We start from the raw sequence: 21,096 nt of genomic DNA, 5'->3' as shown, positions 1-21,096 counted from the left end.
ATTGCTGGATCCAAGATAAATTTGCCCTAGAAGTACTGTACATTTCTTCTACGCAGTTCGTAGCTTAATCTAGGGTGGTGATTGAGGCAAGCTGGTAAGACCAGAAGACAGGAATGTTGGTTTGATCAATAGCAGTGGATCGTCCGTTAGTGTCCCACATACCGTCACCATCACCACAACGTCCAACTTCTTTTATATCATGGTTTACATTCACTTCACCATTCAAAGCCCGATTTTAAACAGCTCCCTCGCCTTCTCTCACAATTGTCTTACCGCAGAGACTTTTGGATAGTCGTTGTATATTCGTGACCAGATTATCCCAAGAGACTACAACCAGATGATTTGAGCAACAGACGTCAGAACTCCAGCCTCATCTCATTCTCTTTCAGCATCAGCGAGTGCTTCCCAATACACATAGCCGATCTGCATTAAACCAGGTACAACAACCATGACACACTTTCCAGACCCAGAGTCACCCTCCTACCGGCCGACCTACACCGGCGACCAGCTTGCGGCTTATGTCGCATGTATCGCCCCCGACCCAACATATACACTTGCCACTCTACAGTCCGAGATCAAGGCCGATCCACTCGGGGCGCTGAGTCGCCTACAAATCCGCCAGATGGGTTTCAACTCCTGGGGCAACGTAGCGTTACACTATTCGTGGCATCGGATCATCACCCTCGACTCGGAGGCACTATTCCACAAGATCGTGGAGCGCAAACTCGGGGGCTACTGCATGGAGAACAACGCCTTCTTTGCCACAATCCTTCGATCTCTAGGATACCAACTCTACGTGACTGGTGCACGAATCAGCTTTGCGGTTGACGGCAACGGCAAACATCCTGAAGGGTTTGCAGGATGGTCGCATGAAGCGATCCTCGTGACCATCGACGGCCAAAAGTATTTGGTCGACGTCGGGTTCGGGTCGCAATCGGCAATTCACCCTATACCGCTGATCAAAGGAGACTCACAGAATCCGCCAAAGGTCTATAATTCAGTTCCTGGTGCCGAGGTCCGGCTCGTCTACCGTCCGATCGCTTCCAATACCGACTCTTCACCGTCGCTTTGGGTGCTGGAAACCCGCAATAAGACGCACCCAGAGTGGCAGGGGGCATACTGTTTCTCCGAGGTCGAATGGCTACCGGCGGACTTTGAGATTATCAATTACCGTACCTCTCAAGATCCGAGGAGCTGGTTTACTCACCGGCTGGTCATGGTCAGGACACTCATCGATGAGGAAACTCGCACGAAGCCCGTCGGTACGCTCATTCTGTCCGGAAACGTCATAGAGAGGAGATTAGGCGAGGCAAAGAAGGAAGTGGTTCTGGAGGCCCGTACCGAAAGGGAGCGGATCATTGGTCTGCGGACATGGTTTGGCATCGTCCTCCAGCCCGAGGAAGAGAGAGGCATTGTAGGAATGGCTAGTGAAATTCGCAGCCCTTCAGGTGTGTAGATTGTCGCCAAAAATACACATGCCTAAAGTACTTGCTGCTGATGGGAGCGATAATCCTTACGCCGAGCCGTGTCCTTGTTTCCTAGAGGGCGCCTCGAGTCTCATGCACCACCGACCTACCTGTTGAAGATGTCGTTTGCTCAATCACCATCATGTTGAAGGTGGTCCAGTAATACTCCTGAAGCCCGACCACTGTCGCTGGATAAGCGAGATCCTTGCGGTGGCCACGGAAAGACGGCCAAGTTGTTGTAGATCGAGCTCGCTGAATCCATAGTCATGCCCAGCACCAACAGGAGCACGTTTGAGTGCGGTGGCAACATGGAGCGGGCACCACATGGTATCTTCTCACCAACCGTGCTCTACCAGTGTCGTTAGGACTGACTTCGTTCCAACTGGAAATATCTTTCTTTCGCTGAGCTGCAGGATGGGACCATACAACTGGAGAGGATCATGCACGGTTCACCTCGGAGGTTTACCAGATCCTTATGCTGCTACTTTTAGCATACAATGAAATAAAACGTGGAGATACGAATACGGGACGTTGAGCCGACAAAGGCAATTGCAGAACATCCCTCTGATGTCCACGGATGATGTCAGAGTAAAGGCATGATGCTATCGAGATCTTTCAGAAGTACTCACATGGAATAGTAGCCCTTCAAAGCCTACAAGACGTCAAAGAAAATGGCTCGCAGCTCTATTTTTGGCTCTGGAGATCGACCGCAACGAGCACAAGGACTTGAAAGAGTACTTCTTCGACGAGTAAGAGGTCACACGGCACTCAGGGCTGCACTAGGGCATCGAAGAGAATTGTTCTCGAAGACTGCCTGATTGATGACCCTGGAAAGTCAATGTGCCGATTGCCGACGCCCCAAGGAATGCCACGAAATTGCCAATGGAAGAGTAGCCTTGGCCAGCGTGATCGTCGGCGGTATGCGTCAGCAAGCACGGACCTCGAGCCCTGCCATATTAGCATGTGTAGCACGCTCAACGCAGCGCAGCGTAACGATCACCTTCCGGGGCAAGAAGGGATGGCGATGTCAGCCGGGCAGCAGGCCAGGTTACTTTCATGAATTGAGGGCTTTTGAAGCGTCCAGGACTGTCTTGTTCTCTCTTGAGTAAACTGGGGTGTGATCATGATTCCTTTGCGCCAGGGCAAGGCTCACTTGCCCAGGCTGAGTACCTTAGTTGTGGGATCAATACCTAGGTAGTAGTAGGTCTTTCCCTTGTCCAAGCTGCTGCTGATCATCGGCGGTATCGGCGCGGCTGGAGAAGGCAGTAATACGTAAATGGCAGGGGTGCCGTACTTTTCCGCGGGGGCTGTAGCATTCGAGGCCATGGCCAGGCTCAGCATGCTAAGCTTTCTTGCCGCGCATTAAGGACGTGGGAGGCGGCAGGCGAACTCATTCAATACTGTTGCGAAGTCGCTGGGGGATCCTTGCAGTGGTTCGACCATTGCGCCCGGAAACGCGGCAGAAGGACTTAACGGATGGCCAGCGCCGCGCCAAACAGTTGTTAGTAGCAAGGCGATGTGCCGCGTCCGGCGCATCAGATCTTTAGAGGGATCGAATCATGGCTCATGCCAGAGAGGAACAGCCCCAAAGCATAAGGTGAATTGAAAGCGTGGTGGAGAAAGGACTGCGGGCACTGCCCCCTTGGAGTTGGACAACAGCAAAAGAGCAGATGGAAGGGTTGTCAGATCCTAGTCGCTCTGTAACATTGCCACTCCAAGTCTGCTGCAGTCACCGGACGGGAAGGAGAAATAGGATCGAGTTTCGACGAGGGGGTCGGCAGTCGTTGTGGTGATGCGGCACAAACGTTGTGTGCAAACCCAACGGCCTCAGGTTGCGAACCTTCAATCGCCTTGCAGCAGTGCCAAATGGAAATACGAGAGGGAATAACCGGCTGCCAGTGAGGACCACAAATTTGGTTGTTTGCAGACTGGCACCGCCATGCAGATTCTGCACCGGTTTGGGCTTGTCAGGTGCGCCGACTGGAGCAGTGGGAGCACAGTTCGGTTGTAGGAATGGTCACCCAGGGTCTATCTTCTGGGTCTCTCGGCGGGGAAGCAGTGCAAAGTGGTGCCCATGCTTCCCGAAATAACACAGCCATGGCAACTATACTGCACGCTGCACGTAGAGAAGTTTAGGGGCTTCCTTAAGGCCTATTAGGGACAGACTGGGGCTCTGACAGGCTGTTAGGGAGCTTTTCAAACCCTGGGCGGTCTCTCCAGCGCCAATCATCAGGCCTTCCCCGGGTGTCGGTTCCAATGCTGCGAGTGCTAGTAGTAGAGTCTGCCTCAGCGTCCACATTGACCTCCACCCACACTCTCCGGCTGACTTCCTCTCACTCCACTTCATCAATAAACACACCCTTCACCATCATATATCTACCAGTTCATGACATCTTGGATTCCGTAGTCCATTTCCTCCATCTCCTCACTTCTCGACCTACAACTAAATCGCGACGGTTCATCTGTTTGCCACAATCCATCTTGTGCGCAAGTAAAGTCGTCGCCCCTTTTGACTAGGTACAAATACTACACAACGCAAACCAGCTGCACTCTCCTTCTCGGTCGCCGCAAAAGACCACCAAGGTCTCTGCCACCCTGTCGTCCACACGTGCTTTACTTCCATCGCCTGAGCGATCAGCAACAACAATGGAGTCTCCTCGAACCTCTGGTCTCGATAATGGCAAGACTGCCACCCCGCCTGTCGGATTCCGCCCCCAGAATGGTGGTATCATCAAGGTAGAGCCGCCGCGACGCGAGGATCTGCAGCCTTCGTACGCGCAAACTCTCCAAGGCGACACCGAGGCGGAAACCCACGGGTGGTATGGTTCAATGAGTATGTAGGATTCCAAAATCACAACCTCAAGCATCGCTGACATCTGCCACAGTCAACTCCCTCGGCAATTGCCTTGGATTCATGGGCGCCATTCCGTGCTGCGTCATCTGCCCCAACCCCTACAAACCCGTGTCGCAGGGCAATGTCGGCTTGGTCACCAAATTCGGTCGATTCGCCCGCGCCGTCGACCCTGGTTTGGTCAAGATCAATCCCCTATCGGAACGCCTCATTCAGGTTGATGTCAAGATCCAGATCGTCGAGGTGCCGCGTCAAGTGTGCATGACCAAGGATAATGTCACATTGAACTTGACTTCGGTCATCTATTACCACATCACTTCTCCTCACAAGGCGGCGTTTGGCATTTCCAATGTGCGACAAGCATTGGTTGAGCGAACCCAGACTACCCTGCGTCATGTCGTGGGTGCCCGGGTGCTTCAGGATGTGATTGAGCGACGAGAAGAGATCGCCCAGTCCATCGGAGAGATTATTGAGGATGTCGCATCAGGCTGGGGTGTCCAGGTCGAATCCATGCTGATCAAAGATATCATCTTCAGCAATGACCTACAAGACTCTCTTTCCATGGCCGCTCAGTCCAAGCGGATTGGTGAATCCAAGGTTATCGCGGCTCGGGCTGAAGTCGAGTCTGCCAAGCTGATGAGACAAGCCGCCGACATCTTGAGCTCGGCACCTGCCATGCAGATCCGATACCTTGAAGCCATGCAAGCCATGGCCAAGACGGCCAACAGCAAGGTCATTTTCCTTCCTGCCGCCAATCAAACGATGCCTACCAACATGGGCGACATTATTCAACAGCAGCACACAGGTGGTGAATCTAGCGGTTTCAACTCGAAGCAGAACACGAGCAACGCCTTTAGCACGGATGCAAATGATGGGTTCCAACAAGCCATGAACGCCAGAGTCATTGAAAACATCTAGGCGACCCCGCTGATGCATTCCTCAATGGCTTAATCAGGGTGCCAACCTCGACCGAGAGATATGTTGGGGCTTGCGCAATGCACCAAAGCGATATGGAGGGTTGGACTCTTTTCGAATGGACCGGAGATTTTGCTTTGTTTTTCAGAGATACCCCCGTTACGAGTATCCAGGCATTCGCTTGATGTTGTATGTATCATTACCATACTTCGGTCCAAGGTGTAGTGCTTCTTTCGATGGCTTTACCAGGCTGTTGCTGGAAGTGATGACTTCAATGAGATATTTTCTTGCCAATGAGCGTCGTGACTGTTGGACCACGACATATTTGAACGAGCACAATGCTGACTGACATTTACTATCGACTAAACTCCGAGTATGACTATGACCGGGCTGTGCTCCTCGGCTGTAACAGTGTCAGCGTCCCTTGATAACGCCATTGGATTGTGCTGGTGATGGTGCCAGGTTTCCACCGAGATTTCGACCGGCGGCCGCCTGAGGCTGATGGCTGATACCGACATGGTCTAGCGTGCGGCCGCTGGTGCCTGTCTTTGTCCTGTAAATTACCGCAGAGGGACTAGACTGGATCAAACATCTCTATTGTTTGGGAACAAACTTCCCTCCGCTTCCAGACCCAGAGACATCGCCTCGATGCATACTCCTGTATTACCCTGTGCCAACCCACGGAGAACTCCTGCTTCTCAACTTATATTCCTCTCTTGTGACGGAGATAACATGATCCGCCGGGCCTCCAGCGTCAGCAAAGGACGCTTCAAAAGGTATTTAAGATGGCGACATGTCGCGGTGTGACGAGGCATCTGTCCCTCCATCCATCGCAGCAACTTGTTTCCAGCGAACTGTGTGCCCACTGCTATCGTGTAAATCCTTCTCCCGCCTCTACTTCAGAAGACGTGACTTGGCTACTCCATTGTTGTACCACATTGGACTACTCGCACAACCAACATGAAGGACTTTAACCATGACAGCACCGGCGAGGAAGTCGTCAACGAATTCGTCGACCGAGTCCAAGGCAAGACAAGTAAGTCGACCATACGCCCTCCATCTCTGAGCCCAGGAGTCCCAATGCGATCCCATACACATCGGACACACATATACACACAAACCAGAGACACATACCCACAGATACCTCCCTATGCTAACACAACATCCTTCTCCAGTCGTCATCACCGGAGCCAGCGTCAACGGCCTAGGTGCCGAAACAGCAATATCTCTAGCCCACGGCAATCCAGCGCACCTGATCCTCCTAGCACGCTCTCAATCACGCGTCGACCCCGTCATCAGCAAGATCGCCGAAATCAACCCGAAAATCAAAGCAACCTTCGTCCCCGTCTCACTAGACGACTTCGACTCGGCCCGCACGGCCGCGCAGACCATCAGCAATGCCGTGGACAAGATCGACATCCTAATCAACAACGCGGGCGTCATGGCATTGAACGAATACACTACCAACAAGAACGGAATCGAATCTCAACTCGCAACCAACCATTTAGGTCACTTCATATTCACCAAGTACCTTTTGCCCAAGATCTTGGCTGCCGGACCGGGTGCCAGGATCGTCAACCTGTCCAGCCTAGGCCACACGTTAAGTCCCTTCCGCTTCGACGACTACAACTTCTCCAACGGGGCAACATACGACCCGTGGACAGCCTACGGACAGTCCAAAACGGCCAATATTTTGTTTTCTGTGTCTTTGGCCGACAAATTGCGCGACAAAAACGTCGCCGTCTATGCCGTCCACCCGGGCAACATCTATACTACGAACCTGGGTGCGCATCTGCAAGGTGATTTCGTCGCTTTGATCGATCAGCTCAAGGATATCAGTAAGAAGAATACCGGCCGTGAGTTTCCTATCAATACGGAGACACCCAAATCACCGGAGCAGGGGGTGTCGACTACTCTTGTTGCCGCGCTCGATCCGAGAATTGAGGACAAGTCTGGTAGTTATCTGGTTGATGGGAATGTTGTCGAGCCTTATGAATATGCTAGTGATAAGGAGAATGCCGAGAGGTTGTGGAAGTTGAGTGAACAGCTTGTGGGGGAGAAGTTTGAGATCTAAATGATGGTCGATAAGGTATACTGGGTAGGTAGTAAGCTCTAACCGAGTAAAAGGCTGGGACTTGACCTCTGAGGGGCAGAGCCAGAAAGGAAGAGGATCTCTCCTTTGAAATAAATCTGTTTTGAGCGTCTTCTCATTTTGTCGATTAGTGTCCGAATGTCACTTGGTACGGTGCCTACAGATCCAGAGGATGGATCGGGCTATCTTCCCACAAGAGAGCACAGTGAACGGGTGTGGTCTATATACTCAGATATCCTTGTCCATCTTTCCTCCTGCTTGTGATCCTTCTTGTCCGGTCATGGTTGGCTGTCTCTTTCTCTCATTTCTCCATTTCAGCGCTGTCAGTCTCATTTCCTCTCCTGCAGATATGCCTCGATTACTAGTATCTACCCTGTTCTGTGACCTTCGAATCTAGAAATAGCTTACAAGATTGCTGCAGGAACCGGAAACTTTAGATGCCCCGTGCACGAAATCTAGGGTAGAGCTGTAGCAATAGCAATGCACTTACTCACCATGCTGATCACCCTTATCTACCAGGTACCATTCTTTACAAACGAAACTACAACTACAGTATCCTCCCAGGCAGGGGTCGATTCAGCGCCTGAGCCCAGCTCGATCCGCTTCGCAGCGTTCGGTTCGGTTTACGGATTGCGCGATCGATCCTTATCGTTGGTTTTAGTTCGCGTCTACGGCTGCAATGCAACGACTTAGGTGCCGAAGAATGAAACATTTTTTGCAATCATTGGCATTTATGCATTCACGCATTCGTCTATCTCCTGGATACTTCTATGTAATCGTGACATTAGTGTTCCAGCGCCCGGCAAGGGGCTGGAATCGTGGCGTCAAAGCACGCATGCTTGCATAGTCGAGTGATTTAATCAAACAGGTCATGAAAGCCAAGTGGCAGTGTTGTGCTGGAAACGTGTCATCCCCTGTCATGCCGCGTCAAACGTCAATTCATTGTTGGGCCGACGCGCTCTCCTTCTCCGCAGAGTTGTTGGCTGCCGGCGCCGAGTGTAACAGCTGATCCAGTTGCTCTTGCAACTCGGCGAGTGTACGCTTCAACATGACACAAGCTCCCAGACTGAGAGGTCGCAAGAACACGCGATTGTCGTCGTCGGTACTGCCCGCAGAGTCCAAAAGGCCATCGTAATAGGCGTGTCTTGCTTGGTCCGACTTTTCGAGCAATTGACGAGCTCTTTCAATCACGGTCCATAGTAACGAATTCTGTGGAGCGGCCAAGTCGTGAGGTAGATACCGCCCGGCGAGAATGTCCTCCAGTCCTCCAGGAGGCTGCAAAATGGCGTATTTGACGAATGATCTTGCCATCACGAAGGCCTTCTCACTGTACTGTTCCGACTCTCGCAGGTACCTCTTGTCCTGTTCGTAGCCTTCGAAACCGGCTTCATTGTAGAATGGTCGTTTCACAAACACTAGTCCTTGGAGAGAAACCAGCAATTGGAGGATCGTGGCTTTCTCGCTCCATGATTCACTTTCGTGCTTCCCGGCCCATGTGCCAAGGAGACTCAGGCAGATCTTGCCTTCTTCGTAAAGGTTTGGGTTGATCCGGCCTAGCCCGCTCGTCCAGCTGTGGAAATGCGCTGTGGGAGGCTCGGCTGGAAATCCTGCTGGCAGGTACAAATCGATCAAAAAAGGAGCATTCTCGTAAGGCGTATCTCTGGGGCCGATGATCAGACAACGCAGTAGGTCGAGTCTGCTTTCGTACGTGCGCACGTAAATCTCCCCTGCCGGTAGAGAGGTCGCGAGTATCTGATGTTCGCGCATGATGCGTTTCAGGAATTTGCCTGCAGTTGATATGGAATGTAAGCCAAACTGGTCTGGCGGAGGCTCTCGTTCCAAGACGTTGAAAGCAGGTGGTTCCTCTGAGGGTAACGCAGCATAAAGATGAAGGATTGATGGTTGAGAGCTGCGAGCTTTTGGTGCATCCTTGCCGTCCTCCTCTGGATTAGCCATGTCGGTGTTTCCTGTTTGTCCTTCTTCTTGCGCATCGGTGAACTCTTGCGACTGGTCTTCGTCCTCGTTCATGTCTTCGTCAGATACCCAGTTGTCATCGCCGCTGTCATTATCGAGCCGTCTGCCGCCCTCGTATTCGACACGTTCTTCTATCGCTTCCATGCTTCCGTCTGAGTAGAAATCGTAGGTGGATCCCAAGGAGTCCACATCCATAATATCTTCGTCTGCATCGCCATCCGCTTCCTGATCCGAGATGATGGTCGTGATTGCGTCGTAATCGACACGAAGGTCCCGGCATGGCTGGGCCGCACCCAATCGTACAGTCGTCGTCCCATCTAGCCCTATTGCTACTACCTGGCCCACCCAGTCGGTGGCGGTCTGCTCTCCCAAGCTCTTAGCCTGCCCAACATTCGACGTGGTCGATGGAATAGACGCTGAGTTCGCTATCCTCTCGCCGGACCTGCCGGAGTCGTGCCGGGAGGCTTTGGGTGATCGTGCATCCGCCGAATTCAAAGTAGTGGACTCGCTTTTGTGCGCTGGAGTCATCAAGTGAAGAGCGACTATGCACATGTCGTTTCTCCTACGTTGGAGAGTAGGAAAAGACATGATTTCGTACAGAGAAACGTCCTCGATTATGTCTCCTATGGGCCCAAACTTTGACTCTGGATCGAGAATCTGGCCGGAGGAATGCAACTCGATTTTCGGTTCCTTGTACCACCGAACACGGGCCAATCTCTCGTCTGGATCCACCGACTGAACAATACCGACGCTTTTGGGTAACAAATCGTGGGGTCGTTCAAAGAAGGCCATCTCATTGAACCCACTGACCTCCTTTCGTCCTGCTCCAACTGGCCGTTGCCGCAGGCCTTCCCGCTTCAATACTATATCCGTCGGGGCAAGTTCTGATTCAAAGAGGCCGTATTCTTCAAGCTGAGTCGAGTCTGTCGTGGTGGTACTGCCATCCTGCCATAGGACGCTTGCCTGCTGGTTGATGAACACCACTTTGAATTCGTTCACATCCCATCCACCCTGGACATAAAGGGAGCTGTGATTGAATTGGCCGTGCCGTGTCTCTTTGCTCCCTTTATATTTCTCAGCGGCGCCTATCGGATCGCGGAATATCACATGAGCCCCGACCGCATGGTCCTGCCCTGTACATATCTCTCCCGCATGTCCCAGACTTGGGTAAGCGCCAGGTTGTGGCCCACGTATTTCCCGCCGCTCTGAATTAGATGGCATCAACCCTTTGTCATAGATGTGAACGTTCTCTTTCAGCCGCAGACCGCCATGTTCTAAGAAGTTTGAGTTGGGTTCGTAGATGTGGAGTACGGGAGATGGAGATGGAGGTCCGTGATATGCTTGTGCCACCCCCAGCGCAGGGTCGCTTTCAACCCAAGCCACAAAAGAGTTTCCGGCGCGGACGTCGAGAACGTACCCATGAGCAGGAGTGGTAGGGGTGTACGAGCCCTTTAACCACGGACCTCTGCGCAGACTATTGTTGTCCACAATGACAAATGTTCCCGGCCGTGGTCGTTGCACAGGTATGGTATTTGACCAGCTTTGTCTAGAGGCGAGAATGTCTGGTATGATGAAGCCATCAGGTTCTGGCAGGGCAACAAGCGGCTTTCCATAATCTGGAACCGGAATATGAAGGTGCTCCATACCAGTGACCACCACTACCGAGCCATTGGCAAGGACGACAACGACGTCGTATTCCACCTCGTCAACGATACCAAGCCACCCCGACATGATTACATAATCATCCTGCACCAGATCTTGCGCTCTTTGTACCTCCCATGACGGGACGTCGTAAATCAAGGTGTGAGGGTTCGGATGAGAGAATTGGGATGGCAAGCGCGATTCGCATTCGGCCGTACACGTGCCCATGACGGATGGGTTGAACCCAAGACATGATTTGGCGAAGTCTGGCTTTGTGGTGATCGGTTCCAAAATGTAGGATTCGGAAATGTTGGTCACAGTGCCAGTCATCGAACTCCCCTCACGCTTGACGGGATCGCCGATCTGAAAGAGGCGACTTAGTAGCACAAGGTCATCTTCGCTGACCAACGAACTGCCAGCAGCCTCATCAGAAAATTCGACGAAGACATAGCCGCGTGGTGGCATGCCTGTCTGAACGAATTCATGGAGAATGGCTGGGGGGACATCGGTGTGAGCGATGATCAACTCGTCCTCTAACGGCTCATGGGAGACGGTATTAGTGCGCGTTACTGTGCCATAGAGGCTGGGATTAGCCTTGACAGCGACATTGTCGTTAATCTCCAGAGATCGCATCGGTCCGGCGTGTCTAGAGACCTGAGGAGACTGACTATTGCGAAGGTGGGGTGCGTGGGTGTGAGGCTGAAGAAAGATGGAAGCGCGGCTGCGGAAGATAATGCCAAGATTGCACTTCGGGAGAGTCTTGCTCTGCCTGAGATCTACCGCTAACCGGAAATCGCATGGCGCCATCACCGGGCCGGAAGCTTGGCGCAAAGTGGAGACGCTGGCCTGGAACAAATGGCGACTATAATCGGACCTCCATTCACACTCCATTCACACTCCATTCACACCTCATCGTCTCTCCACCTTCTTTGTTCGATGCAGTGCCGTCCATGTCCTCCTTTACTCTGTCACTTCATCACTAGGACAATCTCTTACTTCACTCCGTGTGTATCACAGTCATTCGCTTGAACCAATATTATCATATTGTCCGTGGTGCTGCAGGTCAACCATCCCGTAATCTTATATCAATATCAGCCTTGCCAGTCTGCTTATCCTCCGGCCTCGATACTACTCATACTTCGTTCATGGCTTCTCCCGCCCTCCATCCCATGCGACCATCTGGCTGGATTGATCCACGTCGGCCAGCGGAATATCCCATCGTCGTTGGAGAAAGCGTTAAAGCGAATGGAGCAGGCAGATCCAGCAAGTCTCTTGTCACTGTCCGATACAACTGGCAACCCAAGTCCGGATTTGGGCCACGCGACAGCAAGCTGACCAAAAGCGGTGACGACTATCAACTGACTATCCGGGACGAAGATTCCGGCAATGACGAAGAATACCAGTATAGTGGGGCAATTTCTTCATCTACTGGGAGAACAGGGGAGGACCAGACAAGCTCACTGGCGCTGATTTACGACCCGGCAAAGTCATGCTTTGTTTTGGAAACCATATCGGCATCCCTCGACTTAAACTTGAAACGTGGGGCTTCACACTCAACCAAGGACGCCCGTGAGCTTCCTCAGCTACCAATAAAGCAATCATCAAGTACTGCAACCGCCCAACCGAACGGGGACGGGGGCACTTCACCCGCGCCGGACGACGAGACTCCCGACACCGACAACCCATATGACTACCGGCACTTCCTCGCCGAAGCACGAGAAAATGTTGAGAAATCGGCCCTTGCACCTGGCAGTCGAACGCCTTTGACCGGAGTTTCTACGCCTGTACCTGGAGGAAGCCGGTTCTCAGCAACCACCCCACAATTCAGACCGACACCCGTACCAAGCACAAGCAAAGCAACGCCACAAAAGACGAAGAAGCAAACAGAAACATTGAAAACTCGCCCAACCAGCCGGACGGCGACACCTACAATTGCTGGAAAACCGACGGCCCAATCGAAGCGCGACAGCCCGAACAAACCATCATCGTCGAGCAAAGCGTTGAGTAAAGCCCGAATTACCGATTCCGACGAGGAAGACGAAGCCGAAGCAGACGAGAGCATTATCGACGTCGCGCGACCGAGTGCCAAATCGTCATCATCGTTCAGCCACCTCGGCTCAAGACCGAGCGCGAGCGCCAGAAGAGGACATACACGCAACATATCCGCCAACATCGGCAGTTCGCCACACATCATCATCAACGACGACGATGGCGGTCTCGAGATCGACATGGGCAGTCCGCCGCCCGAAGACCGACCCAGCCGTCGTGGAAGAGTCGATCCCGAGATGTTCCGCAGCCACACCGGCACACCGATCGGAGGCATGAGCAGCAACAGCAACCACGCAGCAGGGAACTCAAGACCAATGTCGCAGGCTCGTCCCTCGGCTGATGAGACTCACAATCATGGCCGTGGCCGCAAGGACCGAGACCGAGACCGAGATGTCACGATGAAAGATATCGAGGCCGGAACAACGGACGAAGACGGCGATGTGGAAGAGTTCGAGCTAGGCAGCCCGAGGGACAAGCTGCTCAGTGTGCCCAACAGTGGCGATGTCTCCCAAATAGATGGCGATGACGACGACACCGATGGTCAACGCGACGGTCGTCATCAGGATCAAACGACGCACAGTCACAGTCACAGTCAGCATCAACAAGGACATGCCGCAACATCAACGGCGCATCATGACGATGATGAAGACGATGAAGATCTGCTCGCTGCAGCACTGGAGGCCGCGCTGGAAGAAGAGGATCAGGCTGCTACTCCTGCCGCTGCGACTTCAGCTGCTGTTGGATTGGGCATTGGCATGGCCACACAGGATGACGAGAGCGAGGTGAGCGAAGAGGAGTAGTAGTACTGCCTCTCCTCTCCTTTGGGTATCCATGGTGCCTTTGCTGCTTGTCTACCGAACGGAAGCATCTACTCTCCGCGTACCTCAAGGAGGGATGGTGCATACCACGTATTGGAAATGTGATCAGATCTGATGCCTAGATATGAGAGACAGGTGTGAGAGAAACGTGGTTGGCGGATCTTCAAGAATGCTACCATAGATCTAGAGGTACTACTACCGACATGATCAGGCCGAGTCATAATTCAACAACACTCGATGTACGATATGTATTCTTTCATCTACATCATTTAGATGACTTGTTTCCAATCTCAATCCTGCATTGGTATCAATCCATTACCTTTCAGCGGACGGCATGCCAGTGCACCAGGCAAGTCGATCAGCAAGAAGCCGGCGATAGATACCTTTGACAGCCTTGCCATGGTTTCTACCTAGGTAATATTACCTCCCTTGCAGCAACTGCTCATGTTGTACATAGGCTTCGAATAACAGGCTTTCACCGCTGACATTGGTGCGCATCACAACTAGTACTAGTGAGATACCTCACGTAGAACGGATTGGTACACACGTCATCTAATGAATATTCTTATTTTCGTGCTACCTCACAGCTGTGCCAGAAGTAATAGTCCCAATTCTATCTGAAGTATAGCAGCAGCAGTAGTATTGTTAATCTTACTCTTCACCGCCACCACCAGACAGACCACTACCACCGACCTGCTTCGCACTCTTTGCACTACAGATATCATCGACACGGAGCAAGAGACAAGCGCTCTCGACGGCAGTCTTGATGCTCTGCATCTTGACAGCCTGGGGTTCCCAGACACCATAGTCCTTCATATCGACGACATTACCCGTATCGCCGTCGACACCAAAAGTGGATTTTCCCTCGGCATGTTTGGCACGCAATTGAGTGAGGATCCTAATAGGGCTCGCGCCAGCATTTTGGATGAGAGTGCGCGGGATGACTTCCATGGCCTCCGCGACGGCGCGGTAAGGCCACTGCATGACGCCCTCGATGGATTTTGAGCGCTGGGCCAGACGCACCGAGACGGCCATTTCGGTGGCGCCGCCGCCGGGCGACAAGCGAGGGTGGAACATGACGTTGCGGGCGACCGACATGGCGTCCTGCAGGTTGCGTTCGATCTCGTTGAGAATGTCCTTTGACGGGCCGCGCAGCAGGATCGTGCAGGCCTTTGGGTTCTTGCATTTCGTCAGGAAGGTGAAATACTCGTCGCCGATCTTTTCGATCTCAAACAAGCCGCAACCGGTCCCAACGTCCGATTCTTGTAGATCGTCTACCCGGTTGACGATGGTGGCGCCCGTGGCCCGCGCAATGCGGTTGTTGTCGGTCTTGCGCACGCGACGGAGGGCCGTCACGCCCGCCTTGACGAAGTAGTGCTGCGCCAGATCGGATACGCCTTTCTCGGTGATGACCAGGTCCGGCTTGACTGCCAGTACGGCGTCGCACATCTTCTTGACTTGTTCCTCTTCGATCTGTAGGATCCGATTCCACGAGTCCTCGTCCGTGATCTCCACGTTGGTCTGCGACTCGCCCTTTTTGTATTCGAGCGGACAGTCGAGTAGCACGATCCGCGGGTTCTCTATCCTTCTTCGCATCGATGCGTGTGTAATGTCCTTGTTTAGCATCACTCCGTCCAATACCCGCGAATCTTCAATCTCGCCTCCAGGGATCTTCTCCACCCGTGCATAGCGTTTGATGTCGACTTCTTGCGGCTTCGAGGGTGTTGGTGTGGCTGATTTCGAGCCCGCACCGTTCGTCTGTCCAACATTTGACACCGAGTTTTGGTCCAAAGCCACCGTCCGCACGGCAGTCAATGCCAGCGAACACATCAGGTCGGCGTATCTGTAGCACGTCTTCGTGCCGATGGATGATTTGATCAAGGTCGTCATTTGTTTGTCGTTGGATGTGTCCACTGGTATCGACACCTCCTCGACAATCGCGAGTGCGTCCGTGAGCGCCTTTTTGAACGCTTGAATGATCACGACCGGGTGGATGTTTCGTTCGAGTTGTGGGAGTGCTTGCGCGAGGATTTCTCCGGCTGCGTTCATGTCAGTCCTGAAAAGTCCATGTTGTACAGCCTCGTAATTAAAGGTCTGCCATACCTAATATTATGACCGTCGTCGTACCATCGCCAACTTCTTCATCTTGTGTCCGACTCAATTCGATCATGCTCTTAGCCGCGGGATGTGCCACTTCGATCTCTCGCAGAATGGCGTGGCCGTCGTTGGTCAGAACAATCCCGCCCATGGGATCCAGCAGCATCTTTAACATCGCTTTGGGCCCGAGACACGATCGGATGATATCCGCAACCCTGCCGGAATGTCAGTGTGGGAGTAACTCTGTGAAAGTTTCGCGCGCATTGCTCACGTCTTTGCCGCTGTAATGTTGGATATCTGTGCTTTTCGCCCGACTTGTCTTTCACCGGCTCCCGTGTCTGCAACCCGCAATCAGTCTCTGCTGCAACATTGTTTCGAAGAATACTCACTCATAACCACTACTGGGGCCTGCATCTTGCCTGCGCTTCAGGCCGGTGGCCCTGGTGTAGATCTGGTACTTTCGGCGGCGGGTAGAGTGTCCACGGCGGCTGGCGGAAGGATGGAAAACGGCGAGTTTTGTATGGAGGCCGACTATCGCACAAACAGCACTCTATAAGCACGGTGAGTAGTGTTGTTTGATCGTTACGTGCAAAGCCCGCTGGTTGCAGAGTGGAAGTTCAACTCGAAGTCTCCAACTTTTCCGCCAAGCCCCGGCCGGAGACTGTGACACGCGAGGCTGAACTACTTTACTGCATGCATACAAAACTACAGGTCCACGCAGCCTTGCAACTTGAAGCCGATGCAGGCTCCAGATATTTCTAGACGGTAAAGTTATTGAAATGAAATGATATTAATGCTTGTCTGAAATGAAAAGCTTTTGATATTCGTGACTCATAAGTTGATTATCGGTACTACAACGGACACCCTTAACCCTCGTCCTGGTCCATATCATCACGACCCCGTTTACCAACAGCTCCCTTACCCGCCCGTCTATGGCGCAAGGTCGCTCCCTTCTTTCCTCTGTTCTCATGCAATTCCTTCATTTCCAAGGCAGCAGCCCTCTGCGCATCTCCCACCCTCTCGGCCAACACCATGACTTCCTCTTTGACCGTCTTATATTCGTCCAGTTTCTTGCCCAGCGCACCCTCGATCCTCAACCAGAGCTCGACATCATATTGAGTGACGAATGAGATAGCCAAGCCACTTTTACCCGCTCTGGCCGTCCGGCCAACTCGATGAATATAAGTCTTGCTATCTTGAGGAAGGTCGAAATTGATGACAAGATCCACCGACGGTATATCCAAACCACGAGCTGCCACATCAGAAGCGACGAGCAAGTTGCGAGATTTGGCACGGAACTTGTTCAATGCAGCCAGACGAGCCTGTTGAGAGAGCTGGCCATGAATGGGGATTGCAGAGAACCCCAAAGTGCGCAGAAGAATCGAGACGCGCTGCGCCTCATTGACTGTGCGTGTGAATATGATCCCCGTGTGACCTGCATGCTCGTTCAAGATATGGATCAGATACAGATCTTTGTGTTTGTGAGGGATAAAGAGGTAAGACTGGATCAGGGTCGAGACGGTCTGATATTTATCCTGAGACACTGCAACGCGGAGAGGATTTGACAGGGAAGCTCGTTGCAAGGACTCGACTTTGCTGGACATGGTCGCGGAGAACAGATATGTCTTTCTGCCTTCTCGGGGTAGAATCTTCAAGATCTTGTCCAAGATCGGGCCGAAGTCAAGATCAAGAAGTCGATCCGCCTCGTCCATGACAAGATACTTGAGCTGCCGCAGAGAGAACCCCTTTGTGTTTTCCAAGTGATCCAGGAGCCGTCCAGGCGTCGCAACAATGACGTGAGGTTTCTTTCCCAAGGCAATGGCCTGGGTAATCATGTCCATGCCACCGACCAACACTGCGCACCGGACAGCGATCAATGACCCTAGTGCTTCTACCGCCTCAGAGATCTGGTACGCCAGTTCTCTCGTCGGCGCCAAGATCAAAGAGTGCAGTTGTTGCGGTTTGTCCATAAGTGCCTGTAGTATGGGGAGCACAAACGCTGCCGTCTTTCCACTACCCGTCTCCGCCAGTCCGATCAGATCTCGCCCTTGTAATGCCAACGGTATCGCTTCGGCTTGAATCGGTGTGGGTGCTTTGTACCCCAGGGACTCGCAGGCCTCGCAGAGGGAGTCGATTATCCCGAGTTCTTTGAATGTGGTTGGAGAATTCGCCTTTTCGATCTCGCCAATGTCATCTCCTCCATCACTACGGGCGTCGGACTCTTCCGATCTCGATTCTGGTTCCGATGAAGCACTCCGGCTGGATGCGTTTTCATCGTGGCTTACTTTCCTCTTCTTGAGCGGCGGCATGATTGTGATTTTGACTTGAAGTGAGGCGGCCGTACAATGTTGTGAGTTCGTGCGGAAATGTTGGATGAGCGGCGCAGTTCAAAAATAGTTTTTTATTGTCCGCCCCCAATCAAAGCTTATCTTATCGCACGTGACCCGGCCTTGGGCTTCAGCCTTGCCGGCGAGGCTGCCATCAGCCGCCCACCTGCCATTATCTGGCTGCTGTGGGCCTGTACGTTAGTATGGGGTGTGTCTCTCACGCTACTTCAGGCTTACTACGCAGGCGCTCAGCATAGCTATTTACCTCATGTTGATGAGAACATTTTCTTCATTCGGAATTGTGACTAAATCCCACCTATTTCTCAATTGGCATGTGAAGCACGCTTCATCCGTTCGGCTCACACCATTACCGATCATCGGTGATACAAAGATGTGGTTATGGCATTCGTTAAGTCGCTAGAATGTGCTAATTTGCTTTCGGACTGGCATATAAGCTCCGCTGGCTTGGCTCTTGATATTAGAAGTTTTCCAGGAACCGTTTCCACAAGGACTTTCTCAGCACACGTCCATACTCTTCCGCACCGCCACCCTCCTCATCTGACTCTGGTGCATCGAGGTCTTTCCTTCTCCCGGCATCCAAGTCGATTTCATGTAGACGCCAATACCGTGTCCTAAAGGCAAACTTGTAACCAAAATATATAATTGGGAAGAGCGGCAACAGGATGTATGCATCCACAAAATTGCCGGCATTGAAGGGGCTAAGGGTTGTCCAGCCCTGAACCAAGGCAAGGAACAAGTTTGCCGCCAACCCAAAATAAGCGTTCCAAGGGTGCCAGAGCGATTTGAAAGGCAGCTCATGTTCATGCCGGCCTTGCTTTAGCCACGCCTGACGGAATCGGATGTGGATGAACGAGATGGCGCCCCATACAATGAACGTGCTGACGCCCGACAGATTGACAATATAGCTATAAGCTTTGCCAGCTCCCGTCGAAACGTTCATCATTGCCAGTGCGCCAAACAGATTGGTGAAGATGATTGCAAAGACCGGGACCCCGCGAGGGTCGGTATACCCCAGGAACTTTGGTGCCTTCCTTTCCTGTGCCATGAACAGAACCGTCCGAGAGCCGATATATATGGAGCTATTGACGGCAGAAAGGCAAGTGACCATGATAAATGCATTGATCAAATGCACCCCGCCCTCCCAGCCGGCGTTCTGGATGGCCACGGTCATGGGTGATTTCAAAACCCGAGATGATCCGTTGACCAGAGAGTCTGCATTTGCAGGGCAAGTCAAGCCGAAGAAAAAGGCAGAACCCATGTAGACGAATATGATCCGCCAGAAGACCTGTCGGATAGCACGGGGCACCGCGACCTTGGGGTTCCGGGTTTCGGTGGCAGCCACGGCGACCGACTCACAGCCGGCATAAAAGGTGGAGCAAAACACAAAAACGGAGGCAACACCTCGAAACCCATGAGAGAACGCACCCGGATTGTGCCAGTACCTGAATCCCAATGCACCATGCTGGCCGATGAGTCCGCCCGAGGCATAGATGATGCTGAAGATGAAATACGCCGTCAAACCGAGCAGTTTGGCCAGGGCCAGCCAGAACTCTGCCTCACCGAACGTCCTAACACCCAGCAACTGAAAGCCCAGAAAAGCGAACCAGAAGATCAAGAAGTATCCCCACAACGGGACCTTGTCACTCCAGAAGACAAAGATGGACGACAGCACGTTGTACTCGTTGGCAAGGACGGCGACCCAGATGACAAAGTAGTTCCAACCGACGGCGCACGCAAAGGCCGGGTCCACGAACCGATCGGCCAGACTGGTAAAGGCGCCTCCGCTGGGATAGAGGGTGGTCAGTTCCCCTAGCGACTGCATGATGCTGAATGCGATAATGCCAATGACTCCAAAGCCAATCAGCAGTGCTGCGGGACCGCCATTGGCAAGTGCACCTGTATAAAAATGTCCTGTCAGTAAGGGGGGCCTTATCGGTTGTCGTCGAATACGACAAAAAGCGTGGTCTCACCTCCAGATCCAATCAACAGGCCCGGTCCTATAATGCCGGCTAGAGCCATCATACTGAGATGGCGAGTTTTGAGACCTCGCTTGACACCACTAAGCGGGTCGATCACCGCGTGGGTATCGCCGGCGTCGCTAAATGAATGACGAGACACGGATCCCCGGCCGGTTTTTGGTTCTTCATAGTTGGCCATGGTGGCCTCCAAATATGGCTTAAGGTATACCTCAGGCTATGGGGATAGAGCCTGCTAACGGGCACGTCCAAGCGAAAAAGAATAATGAAACGAAGCAGACAGGCCGCATCCGGCAGGGATAACTCTGGTATATGTTGTATGCATTATTAGAAGAGTCATTGTGAAAGTACCTACTTATGGTGGTTGTGCTTTTGCCGCCATCGATGTCGCAATCGAGCTCGAAAATTGAGCCATCATGGAGAAAAAGCCAAATGGCTCCCACACCGGGCTGGGCATGGTAAAAAGGGCCAGGCAGACCCAGACTGATCGGGCGTATAAGAATGTCAGAGGAGTGTTAAGTTGCTTTTGTAGATTTGGTTCTGGTTACTTTACATACAAGGAAAGGATCCAGCCACTCGTGCTTTGCCTTGTCTTGAATATTTCACCGCTTGTCGAGGAAAAGAGACGGGAGATATCACACATTGTAGAATGACGTGCGAGGTGGCATTGTACGGTGGATCAAAACGTATGGCAACCCCCATATTTTTGTTTTCCAACAAGTTGAACCGCACTATTAGGTGCTATGGATGGATGATTCTGGTACTCAATTGTGCGGAGACAAACAGCAATAGCTTTCCCTCACCGAAATGATACCAGTCTTCTTGTTGTTAGCGAGGAAGAGATGAGGTTGACCAAGGTTGGTCATTTC

At 52.5% G+C, this 21,096-nt stretch overlaps 8 protein-coding genes across 8 annotated transcripts; 4 read left to right on the top strand and 4 right to left on the bottom strand.

The window, feature by feature from the left end:
• The first annotated feature begins 144 nt into the window (after positions 1-144).
• Positions 145-2,142, top strand: HMPREF1120_01951 (N-hydroxyarylamine O-acetyltransferase). Its single transcript, XM_009155980.1, has one exon. The coding sequence runs from the start codon at positions 449-451 to the stop codon at positions 1,454-1,456; it is 1,008 nt and encodes a 335-aa protein (XP_009154228.1). The 5' UTR covers positions 145-448; the 3' UTR covers positions 1,457-2,142.
• A 1,294-nt stretch (positions 2,143-3,436) lies between these two features.
• Positions 3,437-5,526, top strand: HMPREF1120_01950 (uncharacterized protein). The gene is made up of 2 exons (XM_009155979.1): positions 3,437-4,299; positions 4,352-5,526. The coding sequence occupies exons 1-2, from the start codon at positions 4,113-4,115 to the stop codon at positions 5,233-5,235; spliced, it is 1,071 nt and encodes a 356-aa protein (XP_009154227.1). The 5' UTR covers positions 3,437-4,112; the 3' UTR covers positions 5,236-5,526.
• A 165-nt stretch (positions 5,527-5,691) lies between these two features.
• HMPREF1120_01949 (short-chain dehydrogenase) lies at positions 5,692-7,581 on the top strand. Its single transcript, XM_009155978.1, has 2 exons — positions 5,692-6,268; positions 6,408-7,581. Exons 1-2 carry the CDS (start codon positions 6,193-6,195, stop codon positions 7,304-7,306), a joined length of 975 nt encoding a protein of 324 aa, XP_009154226.1. The 5' UTR covers positions 5,692-6,192; the 3' UTR covers positions 7,307-7,581.
• Positions 7,582-8,263: 682 nt separating this feature from the next.
• HMPREF1120_01948 (ubiquitin-conjugating enzyme E2 O) lies at positions 8,264-11,572 on the bottom strand (the record flags this gene model as incomplete). The annotated part of the gene is made up of 1 exon (XM_009155977.1): positions 8,264-11,572. The coding sequence occupies one exon, from the start codon at positions 11,570-11,572 to the stop codon at positions 8,264-8,266; it is 3,309 nt and encodes a 1,102-aa protein (XP_009154225.1).
• A 262-nt stretch (positions 11,573-11,834) lies between these two features.
• On the top strand, positions 11,835-14,380 carry HMPREF1120_01947 (uncharacterized protein). The gene has a single exon (XM_009155976.1). The coding sequence runs from the start codon at positions 12,085-12,087 to the stop codon at positions 13,786-13,788; it is 1,704 nt and encodes a 567-aa protein (XP_009154224.1). The 5' UTR covers positions 11,835-12,084; the 3' UTR covers positions 13,789-14,380.
• Positions 14,381-14,457: 77 nt separating this feature from the next.
• On the bottom strand, positions 14,458-16,317 carry HMPREF1120_01946 (T-complex protein 1 subunit gamma; the record flags this gene model as incomplete). The annotated part of the gene is made up of 4 exons (XM_009155975.1): positions 14,458-15,845; positions 15,910-16,118; positions 16,175-16,241; positions 16,293-16,317. The coding sequence occupies 4 exons, from the start codon at positions 16,315-16,317 to the stop codon at positions 14,458-14,460; spliced, it is 1,689 nt and encodes a 562-aa protein (XP_009154223.1).
• A 452-nt stretch (positions 16,318-16,769) lies between these two features.
• On the bottom strand, positions 16,770-18,212 carry HMPREF1120_01945 (ATP-dependent rRNA helicase RRP3; the record flags this gene model as incomplete). The annotated part of the gene is made up of 1 exon (XM_009155974.1): positions 16,770-18,212. The coding sequence occupies one exon, from the start codon at positions 18,210-18,212 to the stop codon at positions 16,770-16,772; it is 1,443 nt and encodes a 480-aa protein (XP_009154222.1).
• Positions 18,213-18,708: 496 nt separating this feature from the next.
• Positions 18,709-20,408, bottom strand: HMPREF1120_01944 (AAT family amino acid transporter; the record flags this gene model as incomplete). Its single annotated transcript, XM_009155973.1, has 2 exons — positions 18,709-20,147; positions 20,222-20,408. 2 exons carry the CDS (start codon positions 20,406-20,408, stop codon positions 18,709-18,711), a joined length of 1,626 nt encoding a protein of 541 aa, XP_009154221.1.
• Positions 20,409-21,096: the final 688 nt, after the last annotated feature.

This window comes from Exophiala dermatitidis, assembly GCF_000230625.1.
Source record: "Exophiala dermatitidis NIH/UT8656 unplaced genomic scaffold supercont1.2, whole genome shotgun sequence".
Taxonomy (NCBI): Eukaryota; Fungi; Ascomycota; class Eurotiomycetes; order Chaetothyriales; family Herpotrichiellaceae; genus Exophiala; species Exophiala dermatitidis.
This window is presented reverse-complemented; position numbering and strand designations above follow the sequence as displayed.

Bases quoted from the DNA above. Each gene is read 5' to 3' on its own strand.
- HMPREF1120_01947 (XM_009155976.1), top strand. From the start codon at position 12,085: ATGGCTTCTCCCGCCCTCCATCCCATGCGACCATCTGGCTGGATTGAT.
- HMPREF1120_01950 (XM_009155979.1), top strand. From the start codon at position 4,113: ATGGAGTCTCCTCGAACCTCTGGTCTCGATAATGGCAAGACTGCCACC. The intron at 4,300-4,351 runs GTATGTAGGATT...CATCTGCCACAG, and splicing joins CGGGTGGTATGGTTCAATGA to TCAACTCCCTCGGCAATTGC.
- HMPREF1120_01949 (XM_009155978.1), top strand. From the start codon at position 6,193: ATGAAGGACTTTAACCATGACAGCACCGGCGAGGAAGTCGTCAACGAA. The intron at 6,269-6,407 runs GTAAGTCGACCA...ATCCTTCTCCAG, and splicing joins CCGAGTCCAAGGCAAGACAA to TCGTCATCACCGGAGCCAGC.
- HMPREF1120_01951 (XM_009155980.1), top strand. From the start codon at position 449: ATGACACACTTTCCAGACCCAGAGTCACCCTCCTACCGGCCGACCTAC.